At 36.7% G+C, this 26501-nt stretch overlaps 1 protein-coding gene across 1 annotated transcript in view; it reads left to right on the top strand.

Annotated features, from left to right (window-relative positions):
- Positions 1-25301, top strand: part of spred2b (sprouty related EVH1 domain containing 2b) — a 43468-nt gene extending 18167 nt beyond the window's left edge. Inside the window, exons 2-6 of the mRNA XM_058795814.1 lie at positions 4903-5080; positions 5306-5474; positions 7820-7884; positions 18694-18834; positions 20471-25301. Of these exons, the coding sequence (XP_058651797.1) occupies positions 4903-5080; positions 5306-5474; positions 7820-7884; positions 18694-18834; positions 20471-21133 (1216 nt within the window). The 3' untranslated portion in view covers positions 21134-25301. The remainder of the gene's footprint in view (positions 1-4902; positions 5081-5305; positions 5475-7819; positions 7885-18693; positions 18835-20470) is intronic.
- The last annotated feature ends 1200 nt before the right edge of the window (positions 25302-26501 follow it).

Raw genomic sequence — 26501 nt, 5'->3', positions numbered from 1 at the left:
TACCAATTAATTTATTTGCTTTACAACAATAAGGAAAAATGTGTTTAATTGTCATAAAAATAAAAATATTAATTTGATATATATGATATATCAGTGTAACTAAATCTAAAATAAAATAAAATATGGATTAGATGAAAAATCTAAACTAAAATTTAGATGAAAATGAAAATATAAAATTTAATGAAAACTGAAAATATAAGAGTAGAAGTTTCATTTAAAAATCTTATTTAAAATAATAATGCTGTTATATTATACATACATTTTTATTATGGTTTTGAGGTGAAATATGACCTTGACAAGTTCTTGAAAGATTACAAATCTATATCATATCCGCACCCTGTGTGCTTTGATCGGACAGAATCTCCATGTGTCTGTTCAGGTATAGTTTGACACCTTTTGGTCCCCAGCACCCCAGACACCCGACGGGACACGAAGGACCGCACCGACAGCTGCAGCTTAGAGAGGAATCACCAGCCCTCTGCTTGTTCAATTATGAAAAACACCTAGTTTTATTAGGAGTTACATTTGATTTGATTTTAATTAGCCGCTGATATTGAATGACTCTGGCATAGAGACAATCCCCTGGCCTGGCTCTCTTAGTGTAAGTACATTAGACGGTGCTGCTCCCACAGGACTTCCTCCCCCATTAATTCTAATCCCACAGACAGCATTTCTCTATTTCTTTCCACTAGAGGAGCCACATCTACGTATGCCCTGGGCCAGTCACTGTGTATAATAATTACAAATGGATGATGGTAATACCCGCTCATATGGCTGCTGCAGTCTATGCCATGGCTCTGTGTTTTGTAGATCATGTCGTATTCCCTTTCATTAGACAGAATCTGCTTGGATTGGTCTAGGCACTTTCCAAAGCATCCCAGAGGAGCGTTTTATTGCTTAAAGGTTGCTCTAGTTTCAGGATGTTTCATTTAAACATTCGCTTTTTCTTAGACTCAGTCATAAAAGTCATAAAAATAGAAACAAATGATTTAATTGGTTGTCTTACAGTTAGAGTATTTTAAGTTTTTTTAAGTTTACTTTATGTAAGTATATTAAAATCAGTGTTCTAGTATAGTATAATTTTAAGTATTCCAATACTTATTGTGACTAAACTGGCCCACATTTTGGTTTATAAAAGTATACTTTTAAGTGTAATTTAAGTGTAACAATGATAGACTTTGAGTACACAACTACTTTACATCTAAGTTTTCTAACTATGATCTAATACAAGTGATCTGTATATTATACTTTCAGTAAGCTACTTGTTCAAAAGTTGTAAGATTTCTTTGGTTGAACTGAACAATCATACTTATTGTTTACTTAGACTGTGGTAGAATTGTCAGTAAAATCAGTCAAATGTTTTATCTGTTTCTGTGTAGGTTAATAGAGCTGTGTGCAAAAAAAGATCCAATTCAATTCCACCCATGTACTATTTACTCTAAACTTACTTATTTTTTATAAATTTCTTCAGTTGAACACATATATTGAAAAATTTTGGTAACCAAATTGTTGACGGTAGCCATTGACTTCCATTGTATTTTTTCTAAACTAGTCAATGGGTACCAACAACTGTTTGGTTACCAAGATTATTCAATATATGTGACCCTGGACCACAAAACCAGTCTTAAGTGTCAATTTTTTTGAAATTGAGATTTATACATCATCTGAAAGCTGAATAAATAAGCTTTCCATTGATGTATGGTTTGTTAGGACAATATTTGGCTGAGATACAACTATTTGAAAATCTGGAATCTGAGGGTACAAAAAAATCTAAATATTGAGAAAATCACCTTTAAAGTTGTCCAAATGAAGTTCTTAGCAATGCATATTACTAATCAAAAATTAAGTTTTGAGATATTTACGGTAAGAAATTTACAAAATATCTTCATGGAACATGATCTTTACTTAATATCCTAATGATTTTTGGCATAAAAGAAAAATTTTGACCCATACAATGTATTTTTGGCTATTGCTACAAATATACCCCAGCGACTTAAGACTGGTTTTGTGCTCCAGGGTCACATATATTCTTTCAGATTCAGAAGAAAGAAACTCATACAGGTTTGGCACAACTTGAGGGTAAATAAGAATGTCTCAATTAAGATTAAGTACAAGTGTAGGCCAAATATTTTTCTTTTCTGTATACATGTCAGCATAACTAAAACCAAGTATAATATTGTTAAGCATAGCTATGATAAAGAAATAAAAAAAGAAAAGTAGTATACAGTCTTATTTTTAGTTTAAAATATGTATACTAATAATATAATTGAATAAACCTCTTTTTTGTGAATGTAGAGTTATAATAAAATGGATGTGGAAACATTTCACAGATCATTTGGTCAGTGAAGAACTGAATAAGAAATGTTTGATTTGATACTGAAAACTTGGACTTTTTTTTGCAGACTTGGCAAATCTGAGCCATATTTCCTTCAAGGCGAGTCAGTTCACTTGGCGGCCATCATGGCCACACAGTTTTTTTGTCTAACCCGTAGTCTATTTGAATGTCTATTTTTCAAAAACATGGCAAATCATTATCTGATAAATTTTTTTTAAAATAATTTTGCTTCCAAATAATGTGCATGCGTAATGCTGCATTTACTGTTTGGCTCTTTTAACTGATAGGCCTTTACTATATTGAGTGTTGTGGTTTCTCCCAGTCGAATCTGTCTGAGCACAGTTTGAGACATTGTTGAGATCTCTTCTGAAATCCTAGAGAAGACGTGTCTGAGAGCTAAGAAGTTTTCATTTGCTCTACATCTCACTGCTGTCCCGTGGGAAACATTTGAGATCTTAAAAAGTGACTTTTCTTTCCTACTGGTTATTTGTGAGTCAGAAGTTTGAGGGCTTAATGTAGAGTGTGAGAGTTCACACGTACACGAGGCCCTTTCCTTCCTCTGGCTCAGGCTATTGATTTCGTTGCTCTCTGGTCTTGAGACGTGCCCTCACCTCCTCGCCCGTCCGCTCTCCTTCTCTGGTTAATTATTGAACACGGCAGCTCAGGTTACCATATAAGGCTGACTGCTGGCTTTCACCGCATTACAGAGGAAGAACGGTTGAGTTAGTTTGAAAGTAAACCTGGCTCGAGCTCTGGACTAGTCTGAGTGCAGATGCCTCTAGGGATGACTTTTTTTAAATAGATTTTAATTTTGCTTTCTTGTCCTCTGGCCATGTGTAACACTGTGAATATTGTGAGGTTCTTACTGACAGGACGTGTTGTTTGGCCCGAGGTGTTGATGCTTGATTTCCCCATTGCTATGTCTGACATCACTGTGTAAAGCTGCAGATGAATGGAAAATACACAGCTGGATTTAGAGTACAGCTGGCCAGTGTGGCTAAAATATGATATTTTATTTATTGAAATAAAATGTATTTCAGTAATTAAATGAAAAAAAAAAAAAAGTTTATTTATTGAAGTTACACTACCATTCAAACGTTTAGGGTCAGAAAGTTTTTTTGCTTACTTTTGAAAGACATTAATACTGTTTTTTTTTTCAGCAAGAAAGCATTAAATTGATCAAAAGTAAAACAATTCATAATGTTGCAAAAGATTTCTGTTTTATACAAATGCTGTTCTTTTGAACTTTCAATTTATCAAAGAAACCAGAGAAATAAGTAACTCCACAAAATGATCAAGCGTCACAAATATTTTCAACATTGATAATAATAATAAATGTTTCTTGAGCATCAAGTCAGCATATTCGAATGATTTCTGAAGCATCATGTGACACTGAAGACCGGAGTAATGATGCTGTTAATTCAGCTTTGACTTCACAGGAATAAATTTCATTTTTAAATTATTTTAAAAGAGAAAACGGTTATTTTAAATTATAAAAAATATTGGTAACACTTTACAATAAGGTTCATTAGTTAAACATTAGTTAATGTATTAACTAACATGAACTAACCATGAGCAATACATTTGTTACTGTATTTACTAATCTTCGCTAACGTTAGTTAATAAAAATACAGATGTTCATTGTTAGTTCATGTTAGCTCACAGTGCATTAACTAATGTTAACAAGATTTTAATAATGTATTATTAAATGTTGAAATTAACATTAACAAAGATTAATAAACGCTGTATAAGTGCAGTTCATTATTAGTTCATGTTAACTAATGTAGTTAACTAATGAACCTTATTGTAAAGTGTTACCAAAATATTTCACAATGAGAGATAAAATACAGTAAAACACTGAGCTAAAATTAATCGAGGCATGTTTTGAGGACAGTTTTTCATTTGTGAATAAGTAAGAATATTTATTCCAACATAACAGTTCATAAAGACAGTATTTTACAAATTGTGTACTACTTTGTTATTTATCTGCTACTGAAATTTAAATCAGAGACAATATTAAAAGGGCAGTTCATCCAAAAATGAAAATTATGTTGTTATTTACTCACCTCCCACTTATTCCAAACCTGTATGAGTTTCTTTCTTTTGTTGAACACAAAAGAAGATATTCTGAAGAATGTTGGTTAGCAAACAGTTGCTGGTAGCCATTGACTTCCATAGTATTTTTTTCCATACTATGAAAGTCAATGGCTACCGCCAATGCTTACCAACATTCTTCAGAATGTCTTATTTTGTGCTCAACAGCTGAAAGAAATTCATGTTTGCAACAACCTGAGGGTGCATAAATGATCACAGAATTTTCATTTTTGGGTGAGCTACCCCTTTAAAAGAGAAAAACATCTTAAAACTAGTCTTTAAGAAACATTATGGTAATAAATAGCATTAAAATGTTCATGATTTTTACAGTGTATTGTTTTATCACCAGCAAAATTTTTGCAGATACATAGCAAATGTTAGAAATATGGCCCAGCCCTAGTTTGGATTATGTCCCACTCATGTGTCTTTCAAAAATTAAACTTTCTCTCTCTCTCTCGCTCTCTCTCTCTCAGTGATAGTTACATTGTGCGCGTCAAAGCAGTGGTCATGACCCGAGATGACTCGAGTGGGGGATGGCTGGCACAGGAAGGTGGGGGCCTCAGCAGGGTGGGCGTCTGTAAGGTGATGCCTGCTGAGCTGACCGGCCGCAGCGACTTCCTCATCCACGGCGAGCGCCTCAAAGACAAGCAGGTGTGGCACGAATATTCACAATCTTCCTCCCCAGGGGCTTTTAGGAATTCAAGCTGATTTACAACCCGGAGAGTTTTGCATGCTGGGTTCTTTTCCAAGACAAATCTGGTTACAAATCCATTTGTTACGTGATTTGCAAGACTTTTCTCAGGCAGTGACCTCTAGCAGAGCAGAGCAGAGGCAGGCTGTGCGTCTCTGATATGTCTCACTTGTTTTGGCTGGCAGGTGATTTTGGAATGTTTCGTGAGGAAAGATCTGATCTACACCAAGGCCACGCCCACTTTCCACCACTGGAAGGTCGACAACAAAAAATGCGGCCTGACGTTCCAGAGCCCCGCCGATGCCCGTGCCTTTGACAGAGGTGTGCGCAAAGCCTTGGAGGACATAACGGAGGGTGAGAACATTTAAAGCAAAAAAACACATGAATCCTGGCTTAAAAGTGCAATAGATATTTTTATATATACGTATCTTTTCACTCCACAAAAAAGTTTCTTTAAAATTCTACACAGTCAAATAAGTTGAAGACTCCAGTCATATAAGTGGGGTCTCCCCTTCATGGTGGCAGCTATCTTGAGATCACATGACCTGCTGACTAACTACTTACTTAATTTCGCCCCTTATTATTTTTAGGGTTGGGTATCTAGAACTGGTTCTACTTTAGAACTGGTTCCAAAATTCCAAGAACCGAGGATTTGATAAGACACACACATTTTGAATCCGCTTATCAATTTGTGTGTGCACTTTAATATGATTTTAAACCATTCGAAATATCCTTGTTTTGTTTTAAGTTGACATAGACAGTTTAGAAAAAACACACATGTAACAGTATATTGGCTCTGTGCATTAGGTCTTAAAGTGACAGCAGCCTAATAATACCGCTACTGTCTGTCATTAATGTTAATCAAAGAACAAAAGAAAAAGAAATATCTCACTGATCTTGACTAGAAAACGTAACAAGGGTTAATCTATATTTTATTTGTAACAAGAAAACTATGTAGTGTTATTTTACATTTGATTACGTTTGATTTCACTTTCTGTTCCTGAACTTTGTTTAGTTGTATTTATTTTGTGTTATGTTTTTGTTAAAACCATAGGCAAAATTTATTGTGTAGGTGTTCTTTAGGCTGCTGGTTTTTGTGCTGTAGGCTGTTGAATTTTGTTCATGGTATTCAGCTGCAACAGAATGTTTTGCAGAAAGACAGCATACATATGTTTGATATCTAAATGTTTGATTTCATTTTTTTTAATGCCTTATTGGAATCTAAACTGGGAATCGCTAAGAAGTGGAATCAATAAAATTCGGTTCCCAGCTCTAGTTATTAGACACTTTTGTTTGTGGAATAAATTAAGCATAATAAGTATGATTTGTATGTCCACAATTGACCTATCGGTAAGCCCCGCCCCCCTTAGTTACTGTTGCTCCCTTGGACAAACAAACGGAGTTGTCTTACAATGAAAGCTACAGTGTGAAAACCTTGTCCCACAATGTTTTTGCACAATTTTGGATGCAGAAGGCCACCAAATGGGAATTAAATATTCCATGTTGGGATTTATAAAATATTTAAAAATAAATACGGTGGGTAACTCGAAGCGAGGGTTTACAGATCACAATGCAAGCGGAAGAAGTCTCATATTACGGTCGGTCATCACGATCGCGGATCAACACTGTTCATTTATCACAGAGTACGATTAAATTAATGTACAGTTAACCAGTTAATATGGAGAGGCACTGAAATGTAGACCTTCGTTTATGTGTTTTTGACCTACACTGTACAAGACGCGAGAACAGTCCGCTATTTAGGTTGTACATTAGCATGGACTCACTAACTTTAACGTTAGCTAGTTTTAGCCAGAGATACCTCGCTAAAGCATAAGATAACATTAACGTTCTGCTTGAGCAGATGAAAATTGTAACTTAATGAGTGTATGACAACCAGAAAATGAACGTTTTTGTCTTCATTTGTATTGGGGTTGAATACTTAGGGACATTTTGCTCTGTTTTGTTTGGATTCAGGAAATGTAATAAAATAAGTTATATCGCCCATCCTCTCAGCATACCTGGAATCAGTGTTACAAGTACCCCAGGCACATCGTTTTTCCATTTTTGAAGCATAAACCCCATAAAACTAATGCGAGCTTCGGATCTGCCAATGTTTCTCTATGGCGCTGAAACCTAAAGATGTCCGAGTTCCGCTCCCCGTGCAACTGATACTTGACTGCAATTGGCTAGTCTGCGTTCGAGGGGAGGGGCTTACCGATAGGTCAATTGCGTCAGTAACCGAAAAGGTGTGTACGTGATGCTGCATCCACACCAGTAGGTGTCAGTATAAAGTCTAAGAACGCTGTTGTATTAGCTAGAAAAACAACAAAATAAAAATATTTAAAGCAAACAGGCATGTTTACAACAGCATACCACCAAACTACGTTTACTATTTCAGAAGCACTGTGTTTTTCAGAATAGCAAATGCAAATACGTATTTTGTAGTCTTAAGTGTGCTGCAGGACTGTAAATGAAGTATAAGCACCTATGTGAAGGGTAGAGAGGACGTATGTTGGTAATGTGTTGCCAGTGATGCACTCTAGGACATCTGGATAGAGTTGTGTTTCATCCATCAATCAATCTTTCACTGTCACTGTCTCTTTTTCAGTTTCTTTCTCCAACCTCAAATACCACCATTAACTGACAGGATATGTAAAGGTCTGTCAGCTCATGTCTCCTGTTTGTGTATTTTATTTTAGGTTCCACGACTTCCTCTTCAACACTCCAGAATGAGGCTGAACTTGGGGATGATGATGTGTTCACAGTAAGAGCCTTTGTTTTATTACCATTATTTAATGCATCATTATTTTATCAACCATTGACATATACTTTCCTACATACAGGTGAACGAATCCCATAAAAAACAAACAAACAACAAAAATTCCCACAGCACCCAAAATTAATAGAAAAAATAAATTATATTTAGATTTTTTTAAATTACATTTGATTTTATCCCTCATGTTTTTATTATCATAATGTGTCCAGACATTTATTGAAATTCCCATTATTCTATTTAGGTTTTCATTTTAGTAATACAACAGTTTTTACTGTTTTACCATAATATATTTAGGCTATTGATTGATTGATTGATTGATTGATTGATTGAACATATATTAGAGGGAGTGCAACGGATACAAATATAATGGGTAAATACTTCAGCAATAACGATAATTTAAGTGACATTTTAAATATATAAATATATTCAAATACAATTTAAAACACATTTGAAATATAAAAACTAATTAATATAATAGGTTTGAGGACAAAGTTATTAAATTAAAAAAATAAATGTCCTAAAATGTGCTTCCTTTTTTCAGTTAAATATAATTTCTTATTTCTTTCTTTTGAGTAAAATATTATGGAGCCCTGCACATGACATGCGGAGGAAAACAATAAATATATTAATTTGTGGCTACGTGCTTTTATTATTATTATCACTTTTTTATTTGTTCCTTTGTTTCAGTTAAATAATGGCCACATTATACTCATTTGTTCCCTCATGTTAGTTTAGTTTAATTTAAAATTTACCTAGATTCAGGGAAAAATTTGCACAACTAGGCCATGATTTGACAACTGTACACTGAAAGAAAAATTGGTGTAGTAACAATTTCATTTAGAAATTGTTAATGAATTTCTAAAGCAATCACAAAGAAATGACAAGTAACACATTGAATATTTTCTTGCTCCAGTAATCTTTATTTTATGTATATTTTATGCGTTGTTGGAATGAATATGGCCACGATATCTTGGTTTTTTTTTTACCTTATGACCCAGACACGTTCTTGACGTTTCATGATTTTCACCCAAACATATGGGGTGTGTGTGTAGTTTGGCGCTCTAAGGGCACGTACATTTTGAAAGCAATATTTAGTAACTTCCTCTTCCCTTCAGCTTTCATGTCTGCGGGTTTGGTTTGAGTGTGTGCGAAGTGTTCCAGAAAAGGCCGAGTCCTTGTGATATTTTTTCCCCCGCCGAGGCTGCCGTGGAAGAGACGGGCCTTTGTTTTTTGAAGATGGTGGATGCGATAGCAGCACAGGCAGCTTTCCTGTGGCGCTTTCAGAGCAGGCTGTGCCGACGCTTGGCTTTTGCCCACTTACTGTCCTTTTGTCACAGTCACAGGAGACCAGGAGCAGCAGGCGGGGTCAGGAGATGACTTCCTGCTCTCCCCAGTAAAACTATCATTAGCAGCTGCTTCCTAGCTAACTGCCATCCTGATTTACTGCCGCCCAGGGTGGAAGGAGGGGGGCATGCACAGGGGAAGCCTCATGGCTCCTCTTTCACTCGCTGTCTGTCTCGCTTTCAGGCCAAAAGGGTAGACTGCTAAGCCAAGGACCCCGAGCTTGAAAGGAAACTTAATCCAACGCTTCTTTCCGTCCTGGAATTTATGCTCTTCTCGTGCTGTTGGGTGCGTCCCTGCGTTCGGAAAACAGAACTAGATTTACTGCCGAGCAGTTTCTTTTTAAAACCTACCTGTTTTTCAGGACACACGCGCGTTGTGAAGCGAGTGGACGTGCACTTTCACGTGAGGTCATTGGCACAGAGTTGTTGGGACGGGGGCTGGTGTTGATGATGACCTTTCCATATATTGCCGTGTGAGGCAAGTGGCCGCAGACAGCAGAAATGCGGGTCTGGATTTACAGCTCGGGGCGATTATGTCGAGGGGAGTTGTTCCTCTGCTGGGATGTGCATTCCTCCTGATGGTTCCTCGTGAGCTAACCTATACTTAACCTCAGCTCATTTTAGCTCATTCAGATCAGGGAAAGGACTTGCTCTGCGTCTCTGAACGCTGGGCATTTAGCAGGGTGTGTCGCTTTGAGACGCCTGGTTTTGGGATGCTTGTCCTCACGCAACACCTCAGTCTAGAACTGATCAGAAAGCTCATTTTCATTTCAAACCGCCAAAGTAACCAAGCAGATTCAAAACTTTTAAAGAAGTCATTTTTAATCATGAAAGGAAGAATATTCAATTTTTATGCACCAATGCACACACATAGATTTGCACCAATACATATATAATACACATTATTATATTTATAATACAGCATTAAATAGAAATTATTGCTGTATTGATTCATTTTATTTTACTGGAAAATAAATAGAAATAAAGAGATAATGTGGGGAAAAAAGAATACTTTTACACCTCATGGTTTTATATAAATTATTTTTAAACACATGACTTATATTTATTTATTTTATTGTACGTGTTTGAGAAAGCCAACATACTGGTGTTATATTTAAAGTTGCATCTAAGTATTTTATTATTTTAATTTTATGCACCAATGTAACTATACACACATATACAACACAGTATTACATTTATAATATAGCATCAAATGTCATAGAAATGATTGCAGTATTGATTCATTGTATTTCACCAAAAGAAAAGAAAAGAAAATGAACAAAAGTACTGGATACTGGATGTATTAAACAGCATTAGACAGAATACTTTTTAAACGCATTACTTTTCTGTTTATTTATTGTATTATGTGTGCTTGAGAAAGCAAGTTTCTGATATATTTTTCTAGCTGATCCAAGAAGCAGAACTTAGTAAATTAGAGAATTCAAAAAAAAATAAAAAAGATTCTTCTCTGAATTTACTAAAGGAAGAATATTTAATAATTTTTTTATGCGCCAACGTAACTATAATAACTGTTATTTCACAAAAAGAAAAGAAAATGAACAAAAGAATGAAAGAAAAAAATCAGAATACTTTCCAGAAGTGTATTTTATTATTTTTTTCACATCATGATTTCCTATTAATTATTATTTGTAAACACATTAATTTTCTATTTATTTATTGTATTATATATGCTTGAACTTTCTTCCCCTTTGAATTGCCCTTCCCCTTTCCAGTGAACTTTTCATGTTTTCAACTTTTCACTTTTCACGTGAAGGGGTAGGGGTGTCTCAATTCTCTTTTGGTTGGAGGGGTAGGGGTAAGGGGAAAGGCCAGATAGCCCTTCAAACGAAGATTTTTCAGGACCACACTACAAACGAAGGGGTATGAATCATCTCAGCGTAAACCGGCTGCAGCGGCAACATGGCTGCCCGAGCGAACAAAAAGACACATAAATGTAAGCATTATTGGCATTAATAAAGATTTTAATAAAAAGTAATCATTTGTTTTATGTTACATTCAATCGTGAGTTCATATTTACAGTCAAAGAAATGTTTGCAAAAAATCGCTAAAGTTTCCTAACGTCATATCATTACTGACTGCACAACATATTTCCATGTCTGATCAGGGCAATAACCACCATAGACATTGAGGGGCTGGTTCCCCCAATAATTAGAAATCGCTATTTTTTCTCAAATATTGAGAGAGAGAGAGAGAGAGAGAGGAGTGTATGGGCATCTGTGCGTGTGCGTTTCTTTTTACAATGAGTGAGTTTAATGTTACTTCAAAAACAGCGATTTTATCCTCTCGTTGCTGGAAAATATAATGTAGCGATTCAATATTTAAACTGTTATTAATAAAAGTCGTGGGGCAGCGTTGACAAGTTTCTTTGCTCTTGGATGTGAGCTGTGCGATCTCCGATGTGTGTGTGCGTGCGTGTCAGTAAGCAGCACATTAATATAGAACGGTAATTAAATTCTCTAATGCACACCAGTATAGGTGTGTGTATTGTAGGAGCTAGACGACGTATGATCACGTGTGACAGTATAGTAGTGGTGTCCCAATTCTTGGGGGAATATTTTCACCCCTACCCCTTGGCACCCTGTTTCAAGGGACAAGGGGAAAGGGTAGGCGGAGGGGTATAAAATAGAATTGGGATTGGGCCTTACTGTGTACTTACATTGATGGACTGTGTAAGAGTAGTGAGCACTAAGTGATTCACGAGCTCCAGAGGTCATAATGCTGACATAAACCTATCACAGCATCGCCCTACACCATGATACAAGCAGCGCTCCCTGATGATGCTCAAAAATGTCAAAATGGCTATGATGAGTCATCAGTTATGAAGAGCAATGAATGTTTTGTTTGGGATTTTTTAGGCAATCTTGGGTGTACTCATCATTTTACACACAGAATGGAACTGGTCAAATCAGTAAGAAAGAATGATGAGGCAAAGGTAGTTTTTGATGGACCGCTAATCTGAACAGTCATCATAATGTTCATTTGTTAGCTTAATAGCAAAGAACTTTATGCTATACGTAGCATATAAATGTATAGGTATATTTACTAATAATAATACATATATATATAAAAATGACCAAAACACACAACAAAACACATTTAAAATAAATGACTTTCTTTCTTCTGTTGAGCACAAAAGGAAATAGTTAATGTCCAAACCACTAATACAGTCTTGTCAAGCAAGTTTGTCATGACAATATGTTTAGTGTACAAATCTTTTCATAAAGATATAGTATGACTTATAGTGTTGTTACATGTGCTAAATTCATTTTTAGTTTAGTTATTTGAGCTGTTCGTTTGTTTCAGGTGTGTGTCTGACTTCCAGAATGCAAGAATAGACGCTTTACTGTACACTTTAATAGAGTAAGGTAGAGTTCCAGACTATTTTGGTTGTGTGTGTGTGTGTGTGTGTGTGTGTGTGTGGGGGAAATATATAAATGACAAAAAACAACTTCCTGTGCAGCAGTTAGGCAGGATAAGGCTTTGCTGTATAGAGAGCTCCCAGCCAGGGCCCTGGAGGATGCTCAGAGGAAGTGGGATGTGGAAGACTAACAGTTCTGGGAAGAGGGAAAAAAATAAGGTGGAAAGAATCAATGCTCCTTTATGCAAGAGGTAGAGAAGCTTTATTCCGTTATCCTCTCCGGTCCTTAGCAGCACTGGGCATCTGTGTGTGGAGTATGTGTACGCAAAGGCTCGCAGCTCTAATCACAGCAGTGGAAAAGGTACCGGTGCCCTTCCACCCTCCGGGCCGCCTGCCTCAGACTCAAGGTGGCTAATTACAGGCAATTTGACTTGGAACTCAATTAGTTCCAGCACATTTTTCACTCCCTGGATTGTCTTATTGAAGAATTACAGCTGAAAACACCATAAAAACCTTGTTGTCAGTGGTTTGAAGCCCTATTGAGAATATAAAAACCCTTTCCAGATAGCATCGGTCATGCACGTAGCTGAGCACACGCTTACTGTATAGCCAGGCGTTTGGAGCGATCAAATCTGATTGCTTGCAGTTGACCTGAGCAGTAGGAAAGCTTTTGATGGACAGCAAATCCTCAGACCTAAAATGCTAACTGCTAACCTGTAAAGCATGCAGCCCTCAAGACACGTTCCTCTGGCTCGGCAAACAGCTATCTGAAGACCTTAAAGGTCTCCATTTACTCATGCCATAGTTCACTGTTTAAACTATTTGGCTGGATTTTGTTCAACATGATGTCACACCAGTTTGTGCTTCAACTTCTTGATAAAATCTGGTTGCATCACGCACATAAAGAGAATCTTTACAGATTGTCATCTCTCAAAACTCTCAAAAATTGTGGCTTTTTACACACTACAAGATATTAAGATTATCATGCCACCTCATGTGATCTCTGCTCTTCAGTGGGAACTGGAGGTGAGATTTATATGCCAATTTTAATATCTGTTAAGCGTAGTATGCTAGCTAACATTAGATCCAAGGGCAAAAATGTTTACCATTGATTAGCAACACCATCAGCACGTTAACTTATAGTGCTAACAGCTTTCTAAACTCACCCGTTATGTTAAAAACTGAAGCGATTTCTCCCAAGCTCTTCTCTTTGTCTGTACTATTGTGGTGCATACGTTATACAGGCAGTCGTACTGTTGTCATACTTCCACAAGCCATTCCTCCATCTCCATTGTCCAACAGACCTATACGGCAGCTTGTTTTACGGTTGCGGTTTCAAAACTTCACTTGTTCAACTCTGTCTCCTTATAGACTTGTCTCTCATTGGCTACTGTGAAAGTACTGATGTAATCAGAGTCGTAATCATTCTGATTTAAAATCCTCCTGATTAGCTCTCAGACACATTGGAGCCACCCCGATAATGTTTGATATTATCGGGGTGGCCCCAATGTGTCTGAGAGCTGATCGGGAGACTTTAGATTCAGTCGAAAATTGGCCAAACATCAGAACCAACCAAGGTCTTGGACAAGATGTTTTCTCAGATTGTCAGGAGGAGTAATTCAGGGATAAATCAGTCTAAAACTCCCGTAGTCTGAGCCCGGCCTTACCATACAGTCGAACACATAGCCTTTCAAAGTGTACTCCATGTGATAGCATGCAAAAAAGAAACGTAATGCACAGAAGACACCCTAGCGTTCATGCAAAGACCGAAGTACACTTGGGGGTGGGCTCACAACAAACCAGAAAGCCCTACAACCACATATCATCATGCTAAAAACACTCAGAACTTCTTAGCAACCTTCTTTCAATATCCAGGCAACCTTCTATGACACCTTTGCATCAATGTAGCAAATTTTGCTTGAACAAAGACAACTCGTTTCCTTCAAAAAATAAAAATAGACAATATTAGCTTTCCTTAATACTGTCTTTACTAAAAGTCAGTTTTTGTTGTTGCTTATGTAGTCCTTGGTCTTTTCAATATGTTGTTGATGGCTTACATTACTGTTACTGACCTCTGTACTGAGTTGTGGACTGTGTATGGGTCTGGTTTTGACCGCTGCTTCTATTTTTTGTGCTCTTCATGCTGGTTCTCTCTCAGCAGGTCCTATGGGGCCACATTAAGCTATGTCCGGTTATAGCCGGTTTATTGCTCACACAGTTCTGGCTGGCCCATTTTGGATTGGTCTGGTGTGGTTTCGTGCCACAGGGTGGCCAGCCTAGGACTTAATGAAGGGGGCCCATTTGTGAAATTACCTAAAAGATTTCAGGTTCCCAAAGCTTTTGCCCCCCTCTCATTATCTCTCCGCCCTCCCCCACTGCGCCACTGATTGTGTGTCATTAACGGGCCGGCATCGGCTCTGCTGCTGGGAAGGTATGCCTTTGAATCAGAGTTGGGCCACATGTGCCTTTGAACTCTCTTGTTATCTGCGCTACGCCACACACATTAGAGCTTTTCGATAAGACTGCTGATTTTGTGGTGGGGGTTGGTGATTTACTTAAGTGTGCCATTTTTGGTACATTTTTGGTGCTCTGTTTCAAAAACTAGTGAGCTGCCTAAAGAGTCAGCATTTTACGGCATCATAGACATGTTTCTGTCATGAAAACACTTTGAAAAAGCATATTTAATGATAATGCTGCCTACTGAAGCCCAAGGTATGCTTATGTTTCAAGGGTTCGCGTACAGTGTGTGTGACGCAAATGTCATCACCAAAATAGTATGCACACCGTTCGATTTTTGTAACTGTGCATACTGTTTACCCGCAGGTCGCACATGCGCTTTGACTTGGTTTTGCACTAATCAGTTCTTCCACAAAGTGGCAACACTGGCCCGAGTCATTGTTTCACAGTGGAAAACGAAACTAAAGAGACAGAACAACAATTAAAAAGTGGAAACTGCAACAACAACAGATGGTTGCATTGACAAGCGCTTGTTTGAGAGGGTTATGTGATAGCAGCAACTTTAGTTTAAAAACATACGAAAACATTTTCATCGGTCATATCTTGAGCAGAATAATAGAGCAGACGCTGGACAAAGATGAAGCTGTCTAGCGCGCATGTGTCGACCACCTGCGTTCGCGTACACCTCAAATGGACTATACTTTGTGCATGCAGGTCGCACATGTGCATTGACTTGGCTTTGCACTAATCAGTTGTTCCACAAGGTGGCAAGACTGGTCTGGGCCTTTGTTTCACAGTAGAAAACGAAACGCGCAAATGGACTATATTTTGAAAGGCTACGTGTACACACCCAGTCGTATGTGTAACCTTTCAAAATATAGTCCATTTGCGCGTTTAGCTTTTTAACTTGGGCCTTTTTTGCCAAAATTTTAAGGCAGGTAATTCAATAATGCATTGTGTCAAGTCAAAGGGAAAAAATCCAAGCAGTATGAGGAAAACGAAACGCGAAACGCGCAAATGGACTATATTTTGAAAGGCTACGTGTACACACCCAGTCGTATGTGTAACCTTTCAAAATATAGTCCATTTACGCGTTTAGCTTTTTAACTTGGGCCTTTTTTGCCTAAATTTTAAGGCAGGTAATTCAATAATGCATTGTGTCAAGTCAAAGGGAAAAAATTCAAGATGGCAGACGAAGCAAGCAAAATTTCTTAAGTAATATATGTTCTATTCAATTCTGGCAAGTATTGATAAAATATTTCAATCCAATTACATTGACTGTTTTACCAAATATTTGTGTGTTATGTATTTTGTGCTCATAAGAGTGCCTCACTATTTGGTTAGCAACATGCTAACAGCAAACTCTATTGGAATAAACAGACTAACTGTTGGAGCAGAATATGGAAACTGTAGTATAATCAAGCATAGCGTCAATTCTGGCAGGTCATGTTAGTCAAGCTTGCATCAACTGACTCTCAGCTGATCCACGTCTACCTATAGGATACGACGCCTATCTCAGCATTTCTATGTAAGGTCCTTCAGGATTATCAGCAGCTTTCACGTTGCTCAATAGCTAATGACCCCTCCTCCATCCCCAACTCCTCCTCTTGTCCAGTCAGGATTCGGCCCTCAGGCAAAATTATAAAATGTGTACATTAATTATTGAACATAAATGATCTCTGCAATACATTTATCTTGGTTCTGTTCTGTTACAGAGGCGGTTATTGCGGCTCTCCACCAGTTGACGATAGTGGTCCAGACAGAACCTAGGTCTTTAGGCTTGATTTGGTTATGATGCTGCCTCAGAAGAAAGCTGCCTATGTAGGCGGTAGACAGCGAGGCAGCTCACTAGTTTTTTATATCTATTTTGGCCTCATACTGCTTGAGTACTTTGGCCCAGAGTTTTTTAGACCTGCAGTGTAAACATCTGAAAGGGTCTGTGTTTTTAATTATCTCCAGCAGTCCGGCCCCAGCTATCCTCCTAAACGTATTTTTAAGTCATGTCGGCTCAGGCTTTCTTGGCAGTGCTTTGAGGGACGCCTGTATTATTTTTGGCCAGCAGTTCTGAGGTCTTTGTATGAAGGGGAAACCAAGGCCTGGCCAGGCTGGATTCGGACAGAAAGAGAGAGAGAGCTCGGGTCAGGGTGCAGGGACATGGCCAGCCACCGGAGACTCCTGTTCCTCTCGCCCAGCTGGAGTTTAGCCTCAAACATGGAAAACTCAGTTTGAGTGGCACAACATTATCTGATGCCAGTGATCTAACAGTGGATGGATTCTACAGACCACATGAATGGCTTTATAAACCAGAGTTTAGGTATATCGCAGCCCTGTGATGCTGTTGCTAGTCAAAAGCAATATCATGTATTTTTATTGTTCATTATTAAAATAAAATCAATTGAAAACAATTTCAAATGTGTACATCTGCTAAAAGTGAGTTTTGTCAACCTTTCGGAGTACACTAGCACCTCAAAACTAACAGAAATCCACAAACAACCAACATTTACGCTTTTTATCTGTCAATCTCTCACTATTCCAACAAGTTTCTTTTAGTGATATTTACGCTCTTCTAACCACAAATATCTTTTTAAAGCTGGAAGTGTGTGTGTGTGTGTGTGTGTGTGTGTGTTTGTGCTCACACTCCACCTGGCAGGTGGTTGTTGAAGGCATCCGGTTCAGCCAAAGGAAGGATCACGTCCAGACTCTCAGCCACTAATCACTTCCCATCCGCCCAGCCGCCCTGCCTGCCTGTCTGTCTGTCGTTCTGTCTGTCTATTTAGTCCACCTCCGCAGGCAGCTGTCTGTCTGCACCATTCTTATGTTTTGTGTTTAACGACTAGGCTGGAAACTTTTTGCTGGAGCTCATTCAGACAGAGAGCTGAAATCCTGCGTCTCTTTTCATACGTTTTCATACATTTCCATTGACCTCTTTTGACAGACTGTTTCAGAGTTTCAGCTTTACTCCTATAGGAGCAATTCTACACCATGCGAAATATATTATACATTCGATGCAGTTTTGTCACTCATCATAGACTGAATCGGTGCACTTCAGAGTGACTTTTTTTCCCTCAGTAGCATGAGAATATCTTGATTTTGATATGTTTAGCACAAGCACTGAGGTGTTCTGTAGGTCTCTCTGGTGATGTTATGGACCAGAGCTGTTGGTTTTGTGTGTGATGGCCTATATCCCAGCATGCTGGAATCATTTTGAGTTCCTCTAATAACAGGGAGACTTCAGAGGTTTTTACAGATCCTGCGGCCTGAGGCCTGATTTTTTTTTGTTTAATTGCACACTGAAGTTGAGCCACGTCACGTCGGATTGACTGCACTGACGTCTGCGTGTGTGTTTATGTGCAGTGTATGGCTTTGTGTGTGGTGTATTAATGTGTAGCTGTGAATCAATGCCAGGCACCCATGACGTCATGGAAAACTGCATTTACTCGGCAAAACACCTGTCTGTGATCGGGATTGTCTTTTTGTCTTAAAATTTCCTGGACAGTGCATGTACTGTTTCCAACTCTTCCTTTTGTTCTGATGTTTTTGGAGATGATGGTTCTTCATTTGTAAATGTCTGTAGGTCGTTTGAGACTGAGTTTGTCTTTTGTATCTTTTTTTGTTCAGACTGCCACCGACAGCTCCTCAAACTCATCTCAGAAGAAGGAGCTCACTACACAGCTAGTGGCCACCTCCACCTTCTACGAGCCTCATCCACATCGCTGCATTCTGCAGTACCGGCCGCCTGAGCGCTACAGCCTAGATCAGGTGCGTCAGGTGGAGGCATATCTAGGAGCTGCTGGAGCCTAGTCAATATTTGCATGAATTAATGCATATTCATAAGTCATCTAGATCAGGGATACTCAAATGTCATAGGTCAAAGTTTTGAGATTTTTTTTTTTTTTTAAGAAATTGATACTTTTATTCAGCAAGGATGTAATAAATTGATCAAAAGTGATGGTAAATACATTTATATTGTTACTAAAGATTTATATTTCAAATGTTCTTTTGAACTTTCTAATCATCAAAGAATCCTGACATTAAGAAATCTGAGCAATAATCTCATTTATAATTATAAAATGTATTATCTTTTTCACAAATTCGACAATTCAGCAAAGTCAAAAAGATAATTATTCAATATCTTATATACTTCTTATTTATTGAAGAAAACAAAATAATTACAGTACATCTGTGTAGTCAGGGTTTAGTAATACAGTGTAATGGTAAAGAGATGAATTCATTGGGGCAAGTACCTCACAACATGACTACATTTTTCAGAAAATAATCCATACCTCAAAATATGTCTCCACCAGTCAAAACTGTGTCATTGAGAAGTAAAAAAAAAAAAAAAGTTGCATCCATATACAAGTCATATTTTATTTTTACATTTTAAAAAACAAAAACCGAAGATTAAAATATATATATATATAAATACTATAAACACTACAAGTATTAAACTATTTCCAACTGGAGAATTCTCAGTTTCAGTGCAGACACAAAAAGACAGAATTGTAATAAAAATTGTACTGGTGGGCCAAAACTTTGATTCCTAATCTAGATTAATGAATGCAAAAAAAAACCTGATACACAATATAAAATTATTTATATTTAAATAATATTATTAAAGGCTAGAATACAACGACATGACTAGATCTTTTGCACCAATTTACAGTCTGGATAAATCAACACTAGTTGCTAATAGTCGGAGTTTCGCAGAAAATCATGTAGTGAATGAAGGGCAAAGATTCAGACTTTAATCCCATCCAGTCAGAGGATATAAACACGTTTGATATTTTGAGCCAATTTTAGATACACATATTGTTTACACATTGTTTTCATGTCACTCATCTCCTAGAAACGAAGCGCACAAGTCTGCGTTTGGAAGAACTTGAAAGTGTGGTAGTGTGTGATTCAGACTCACTCACACTGATTAATCACGATTAATCGCATCCAAAATAAACGTTTTTGTTTACATAATATATGTGTGTGCACTGTGTATATTATGTATATATAAATACACACACATGCATGTATATATTTAAGAAAAATATGTTTATACATTTAAAATATTTATATATAATATAAATTATATTAATGGAAATATATACATGGAAATATTTTCAAAATATATACTGTATGTGTGTGTATTTATATATACATAATAAATATACACAGTATGCACATATAATATAAATAAAAAACTTTTATTTTGGATGCGATTAATCGCGATTAATCGTTTGACAGCACTAATCAGATTACGTAATGAGTAAAAGATAAAACAATTAAATTACATTTTCAAACAAGTGACACAATTCAGTATTGTGAGAGAATAAAAAGAACTGCATTATATGATCTTACAGGCACAGTCATCACTTCTGTGCTCTTGTTTTCTCTTGCCTCTCAGAAGTTCTCCAGGAACCCCTTCCCGTTTGAGGACGAGGAGATCGTCCGAATCAACCCCCGGGAGCGCTGGCTGATCACAGGCTATGAGGACTACCGATACGCCGCCGTGCCGGACAAGTTCATCCAACATGAGGACTCGGACTCGTACGTTCAGATCGCTAAGAACGAACCCTTAAAGCACGACTACAACTACCCCTACGTGCCCAGCTCTGACTTCAGCCAGTGCGACCTCAAGAGCCACTGCGGGGGCGACGGGGGCGTAGTGGCCACCCAGCCGCGGGCGTTCAAGCTCAAGGGCAAGCGAAGGAAAGAGGACGGAGAGCGATCGCGCTGCGTCTACTGCCGGGACATGTTCAACCACGAGGAGAACCGGCGCGGGCAGTGCCACGACGCCCCCGACCCCATCCGGACCTGCATCCACCGGGTCAGCTTCATGTGGTGCGCCGACAGCATGCTTTACCACTGCATGTCCGACCCGGAGGGAGAGTATTCGGACCCGTGCTCGTGCGACACCAGCGAGGAACGCTTCTGCCTTCGCTGGACGGCCCTGCTGGGTCTGTCGCTGTTGGCACCCTGTCTGTGCTGCTACCCACCGCTCCACATGTGCCACCGCTGCGGCGTGGCCTGCAGTTGCTGCGGAGGGAAGCATAAGGCCGTCGGCTGAATGAACCTTAAACACGCCCCTCGGAACACTAGCACTGAGGAGGGCAGGAGTGGACGGCGCTTTCACTGTCCTTTACTTTACGTTCTCTCCTGGCTCCAGAAAACAGTTGGTGCGTTGAAAACGTTCTCCTTTGGTTGTTTTTATAAATATGAAAGTATATATATGTGTATGTTCTTTTCTTTCCCCTTTGTTGTGGATGTTTCTCTCAGTTCCTCGGCTCTCCTGGAGCCCTCATGTCATGCATTACTTATGCAGGTACTTTATATTTTTTACACTGATTTGACTTTTCAAGAACTTGAATCGCTTGTCTTTTTACGGCGCGCAGTCGTCTCTGTTTTGCGTTCGTTCGCCGTGGCCAGCAAAGGGAGGAATTCGCTGTTTACTCTTCCTGAACAGGTCCGTACATAAACTGGCATTTATATCCCAAGCCCTTTAACCGTTCAGAACAATAACAATGAGATTAGCTCGAGACACTAAACCTGTAGTCGTAAGCGTCCGTTTGTAGTGCGATTGTGGGAGAGCGTGTGTCGATGCCTGCGTGCGTGTTGTAAAGGAATGATAACATTGTATCACAGCATAGTATTGTCGTTATTATATTTAAGCCAAATTTACATAAGCTGCATCCAGAGTATATGTAAATACTGTATACTCATATGTATATGTTTCAAATCGAATTATTGTAATCACCTTCGACAGCCACAGCTGCGCTTCAGACATGGGACATTTTCCTTAGAGTTGACTTCTTTTGGATGCGAGGGTGGCTTCTGAGTCTGATGCATATTTGATATCCAAAGATTAATTTTTGTCATATTTATTCTCGCGGTCAATTGAATCACCAGCCAAAGGGAGAAAAAAAATAGAGAAAAAAAGTCATCAGACTGTGGGCAAAAAGCACAGCCATATGGGGAAAGAGAAGTTTCCAGTGAGCCCACGCCGCTTACACTGCAACAAAAAAACTAATTCAAAATAATTTTTTAATCATAATTTTTGTCTTGAAAAACATAATCTAAATATCCTCACAACAGATTACTGTTTTTTAAAAAAAAAAAAATTTAGAAATAAACCTGAATTTGGTTTAATTTTACCTTATTTTTATTTATTTATTATAGATTTATATTGATTTAAACAAACCTCACACAGTTTTATTAGATATATGCTTAAAACAAGGAAAAAATCAAACAGTCAACTAGTCAATACAAAATAATATCTTATTCAGTTTTGCTTCTCATGTAATTTTTGTTTGTTTTAGTTGACTGTTGAGATATTTTACTGGAAAACAAGACAAAAATATGAATTAATGAAATGATTTCTATGTCTATGTGATTTCAAATATTCTCCGGAGGGAAAACACTAAAGCGCTATATTTTTTCCCTTATTGACAAATGGCTCATAATTTGTCTAGAAAATGGAAGGAATTGTTGTCTCAAAGATGTTTCCAGCTCCAGTCCTGTTCTCTAAGAAAAACAAAAGGAAACAGAAAAATAAGCTTGATTTTAAGGGTGCTTTATAGAGGGACGTTTGCCAAACCGATCTCCAGTTTCTTCATAACAATAACTTAACGCCTTAATTTTTGAGAGGACATTCAAATGAATCAATGCAGTTCCTCAAAGAAGAGAAAATAGTGAAAAGATATTTTTCTATTGTATAAAAAAAGAACTACCCCAATAGATAGGCCTTTCTTTAAAACAAAAAAAATTCAAAATTGCTCCAGTTATTGCGGGAGTCAAATGGCATGGTACAATCGGCGAGGCGGCTCGTATGTGTCGAGTCCGTCTCCATCACCTCACCCAGCCCTGTGAAAGACCTCATGACCAGCCAGTCACCTTCCCCTGCTCATGCTTTGTCTGAATAAATCATCCACTGACAAAGCAGTGCTCTCATAGATACTCAAAGTGTATGTGAGCAGTCAAAGAATGTACAGTATATGTGCGTCAGATGCTTCTTCATCTTATGTAAACATTCAGCCTCAAAACCGTGTGGTGTGTTCTCAAATGACAGTGTGAAACTCTTAAAAATAAAGGTTCTTTAATGGTTCGTTGCAGAACCGTTTTTCGTTTTAAAGGTTCTTTGGAGATCTTGAAAAAGAAAAGTTCTTGATGTCACATTATTGGTATAAAGATTCGGTTCGGAATCGCATACTACTCTTACTATTGCTGCAGTATGTAGTATGCAATTTGTATTTTTTTTGTATGCATATGTCCAAACAACATTCACCAGAATTTGCTGTATGGAACGCGGTTGACTTGACCTTCCTTTTTCAATGTGAGGGATGAAAATATAAATAAGGCCTGTTCACATTACAAATCATAACTATATTGTCCACTCTTTAAAGTCTGATTGGCTGTCAATATTTCTTTCACTCTTCAGCTGAACAAAATGGTTCTGAAAGAGATTCCAACAATATTGTTCCTCTGTGTCATTATCATTATGGCTATTGTGAACTTCGCTACTCTCATATTTTTAAAGATTATTAAAACTTTATAGTTATAGTCAGCATTCTTGATGTGAACAGGCTTACACAAAGTCAGCCACAATTTTTAGCATTTCTTTTTAGACTCATCGTTTGATCGTATTGGAAATAAATATATATTTAACACAAAATTGGATTGATTTTTTTTTTTTTTTTAAATGGCTTATTTAATTATTATTATTTATAAAAAATACAAATTTGTTGAATTAACCATGCAATGTGATGAGGTGATGTGTCAATAATGTGATTATAGTGGAATTACATTGCATCCAGCAAAATTACTGTGAATTACTGTGCTGTATACAAAATTACATTGTATACAAAATAATATTTAGTTAACATTCAATTCTGCTAGTATTCAATTCCGAACAGTCTTTGTTTCATCTGTTTTGTGTTTTTTTGAAGTGCTTCTATTTTGTATTTTTCTAGGAATAAAATGTTTTTCGTTACATATTCTGTACACTGTAAAAAAACAATTATGATCAGTAATTCATGGCAACTTATGTTTTTACATTACTTAATTATCAAAATAAGTTGAGCAATTTCAACTTTTTTATGAAGTTCTATGAAATTCAACTTGATTTTTTCAAGTCAGTTAATGTAGTTTATGTTGAAATAGGTGGATTTTTTTTTACAGTGCAGAATAAGAAGAACATTTTGTTGAAACATTTAAGATTTAGTGCCTCTTGCACTTACTATGTTCCCCTTGTTTCTTTGTTTTAACTTTTCCAAAATATCTAATGTTCAGGTTTCGATGAAAAACAAACATTCAATGTGGACTTTTCTAAAGAACCGTAGAACTTAAAAAGGTTGATGTTGTAAAAGCCTTTATTTTTAAGAGTGAGGTGCTGCTGTGTGGTTTCACTCTCAGAAAAAAAGGTACAAAAGCTGTCACTGTGACGGTATTTTTTTGAAAAAAGGTACAACTTTGTACCTTATTTCCCCCTAAAAAGTGCATTTTAGTACCTTAAAGGTACATCATTGGTACATTTTAGTACCTTTTGAAAAGATGCTGCCCCGGTGGCAACGTTTGTACCTTTTAGTCTGCGAGTGTTGGTTAGTGTGGAGGTGTCTAACTCGCGCCCCTGTCGCTTCACTGGAGTCCTCTCGCTGATGGGTGGCGGGGAGGAAGCTGGGCTTGTCAGCTGTCACTGTGTCCTTCATTCACCACGTGTCCTTTCTGTATCTGAGTACGTCAGCTTCTGCAATACCGCTGTCATCCGAGCTTAGAGAAGAGCTGCGTTTTATTTTTCTATCTGTGGTAATGGAAAGTTAACCAAAAGCATTCAGTATGAACGTCTGTCCTGGTGCGACACACATTTACCTGTTTAAAAAGTGCCTGAAGCATCATGTTAATCTATCTCCTTGTATACTAAAAACGAGAAAAGAAACAGAAAAAGATAAAAAATGAAATAAACCCTATTGTATTGATTAGTTTTGTTTTTTACAATGCAAATTTTTACCTCTGTAAAAAGCAAAAATATCTATATCAAGTGTATGATGTACATTTTTATTTCTATTTTTTTTAATCGTTTCTAACATGTATGATCAATGTAGCTCCTGCTTTTAGGAAAAGATGGAAAAAAGCAAGTACTTTGTAAATACCAGTTGATCATATCGGAACTACATGACGGCCTGGCCGCTGTGCAGTTCTACATGTTTGTCATAGGTCCCAATAAAAATGAAAGAAACCAGTAACCTGTCTACATTCATGCTGTTTGCCGAGCAATTGTTCACTTAAAAATGCTAATTTGATCAATTTGTTTGGGTTTAGACTTACTTTTGTATCATAGAGATACTATTATAGTTTGAATCAATATTTTGAATATTTAAAATATTTTTGTTTTCATTTTGATTTTAGTTAAAGTCATATTTGTCATTTGTGTTAGTTTTTATTAATATTTAGATTTAGTTTTTATTTTTATATTTTCTGTTTTCATTTTAATTTGAAAGAATTAGTGCTTTTTGTAATTTTTGACTGTATAGTTTTTATTAATATTTTTAATTTTTTCTGTTTTTGTTTAGTTAAAGTATTAGTTTTTTGTCATTTTTGTCTATATAGTTTTTATTAATATTTAGAATTAGTTTTATGTTTATATTTTCTGTTTTTGTTTTCATTTTAGTTAAAGTATTAGTTTTTTTGTCATTTTTGTCTATATAGTTTTTATTAATATTTAGAATTAGTTTTATGTTTATATTTTCTGTTTTTGTTTTCATTTTAAAGTATTAGTTTTTTGTCATTTTTGTCTATATAGTTTTTATTAATATTTTGAATTAGTTTTTATTTTTATATTTTCTTTTTAATTTTAAAGTATTAGTAACTTTTGTCATTTTTGTCAATATAGTTTTTATTAATATTTTGAATTTGTTTTTAGATTTTCAAGTATTAATAATTTTTGCCATTTTGTCTATACAGTTTTATTAATATTTTGAATTTGTTTTATTTTTATATTTTCTGTTTTAATTTTAAAGTATTAGTAGTTTTTGTCATTTTTGTCTATATAGTTTTTATTAATATTTTGAATTAGTTTTTATATTTTCTCTTTTTCTGGTTTAATTTTAGTTGAAGTATTAGTATTTGTCATTTTTGTTAGTTTTTGTCTATGTAATTGTTATTAATATTTTGAATTATTTTTTATTTTTTATATATTGTTAGTTTTTCATTTTAATTAAGGCATAGTTTAAGTAATTTTGTTGTATGATTTTGTCATTTTATTATTATTATTTTAAATATGTCTATAAAGTTTTTTTTATTACTTTTTATTTCAGTTTTTAGTTATTTTAGTACATCAAGTTAATACTGAAATGAGAAATGCAACTAGCTGAAATAAAACATTATATAAACATTTTATTAAATGTGCTGTTAACCAGATAACCCTGCTTTGGCCTCCTATGTGT

The sequence above is a fragment of the Onychostoma macrolepis genome, chromosome 13 (assembly GCF_012432095.1).
Source record: "Onychostoma macrolepis isolate SWU-2019 chromosome 13, ASM1243209v1, whole genome shotgun sequence".
Lineage (NCBI taxonomy): Eukaryota > Metazoa > Chordata > Actinopteri > Cypriniformes > Cyprinidae > Onychostoma > Onychostoma macrolepis.
This window is presented reverse-complemented; position numbering and strand designations above follow the sequence as displayed.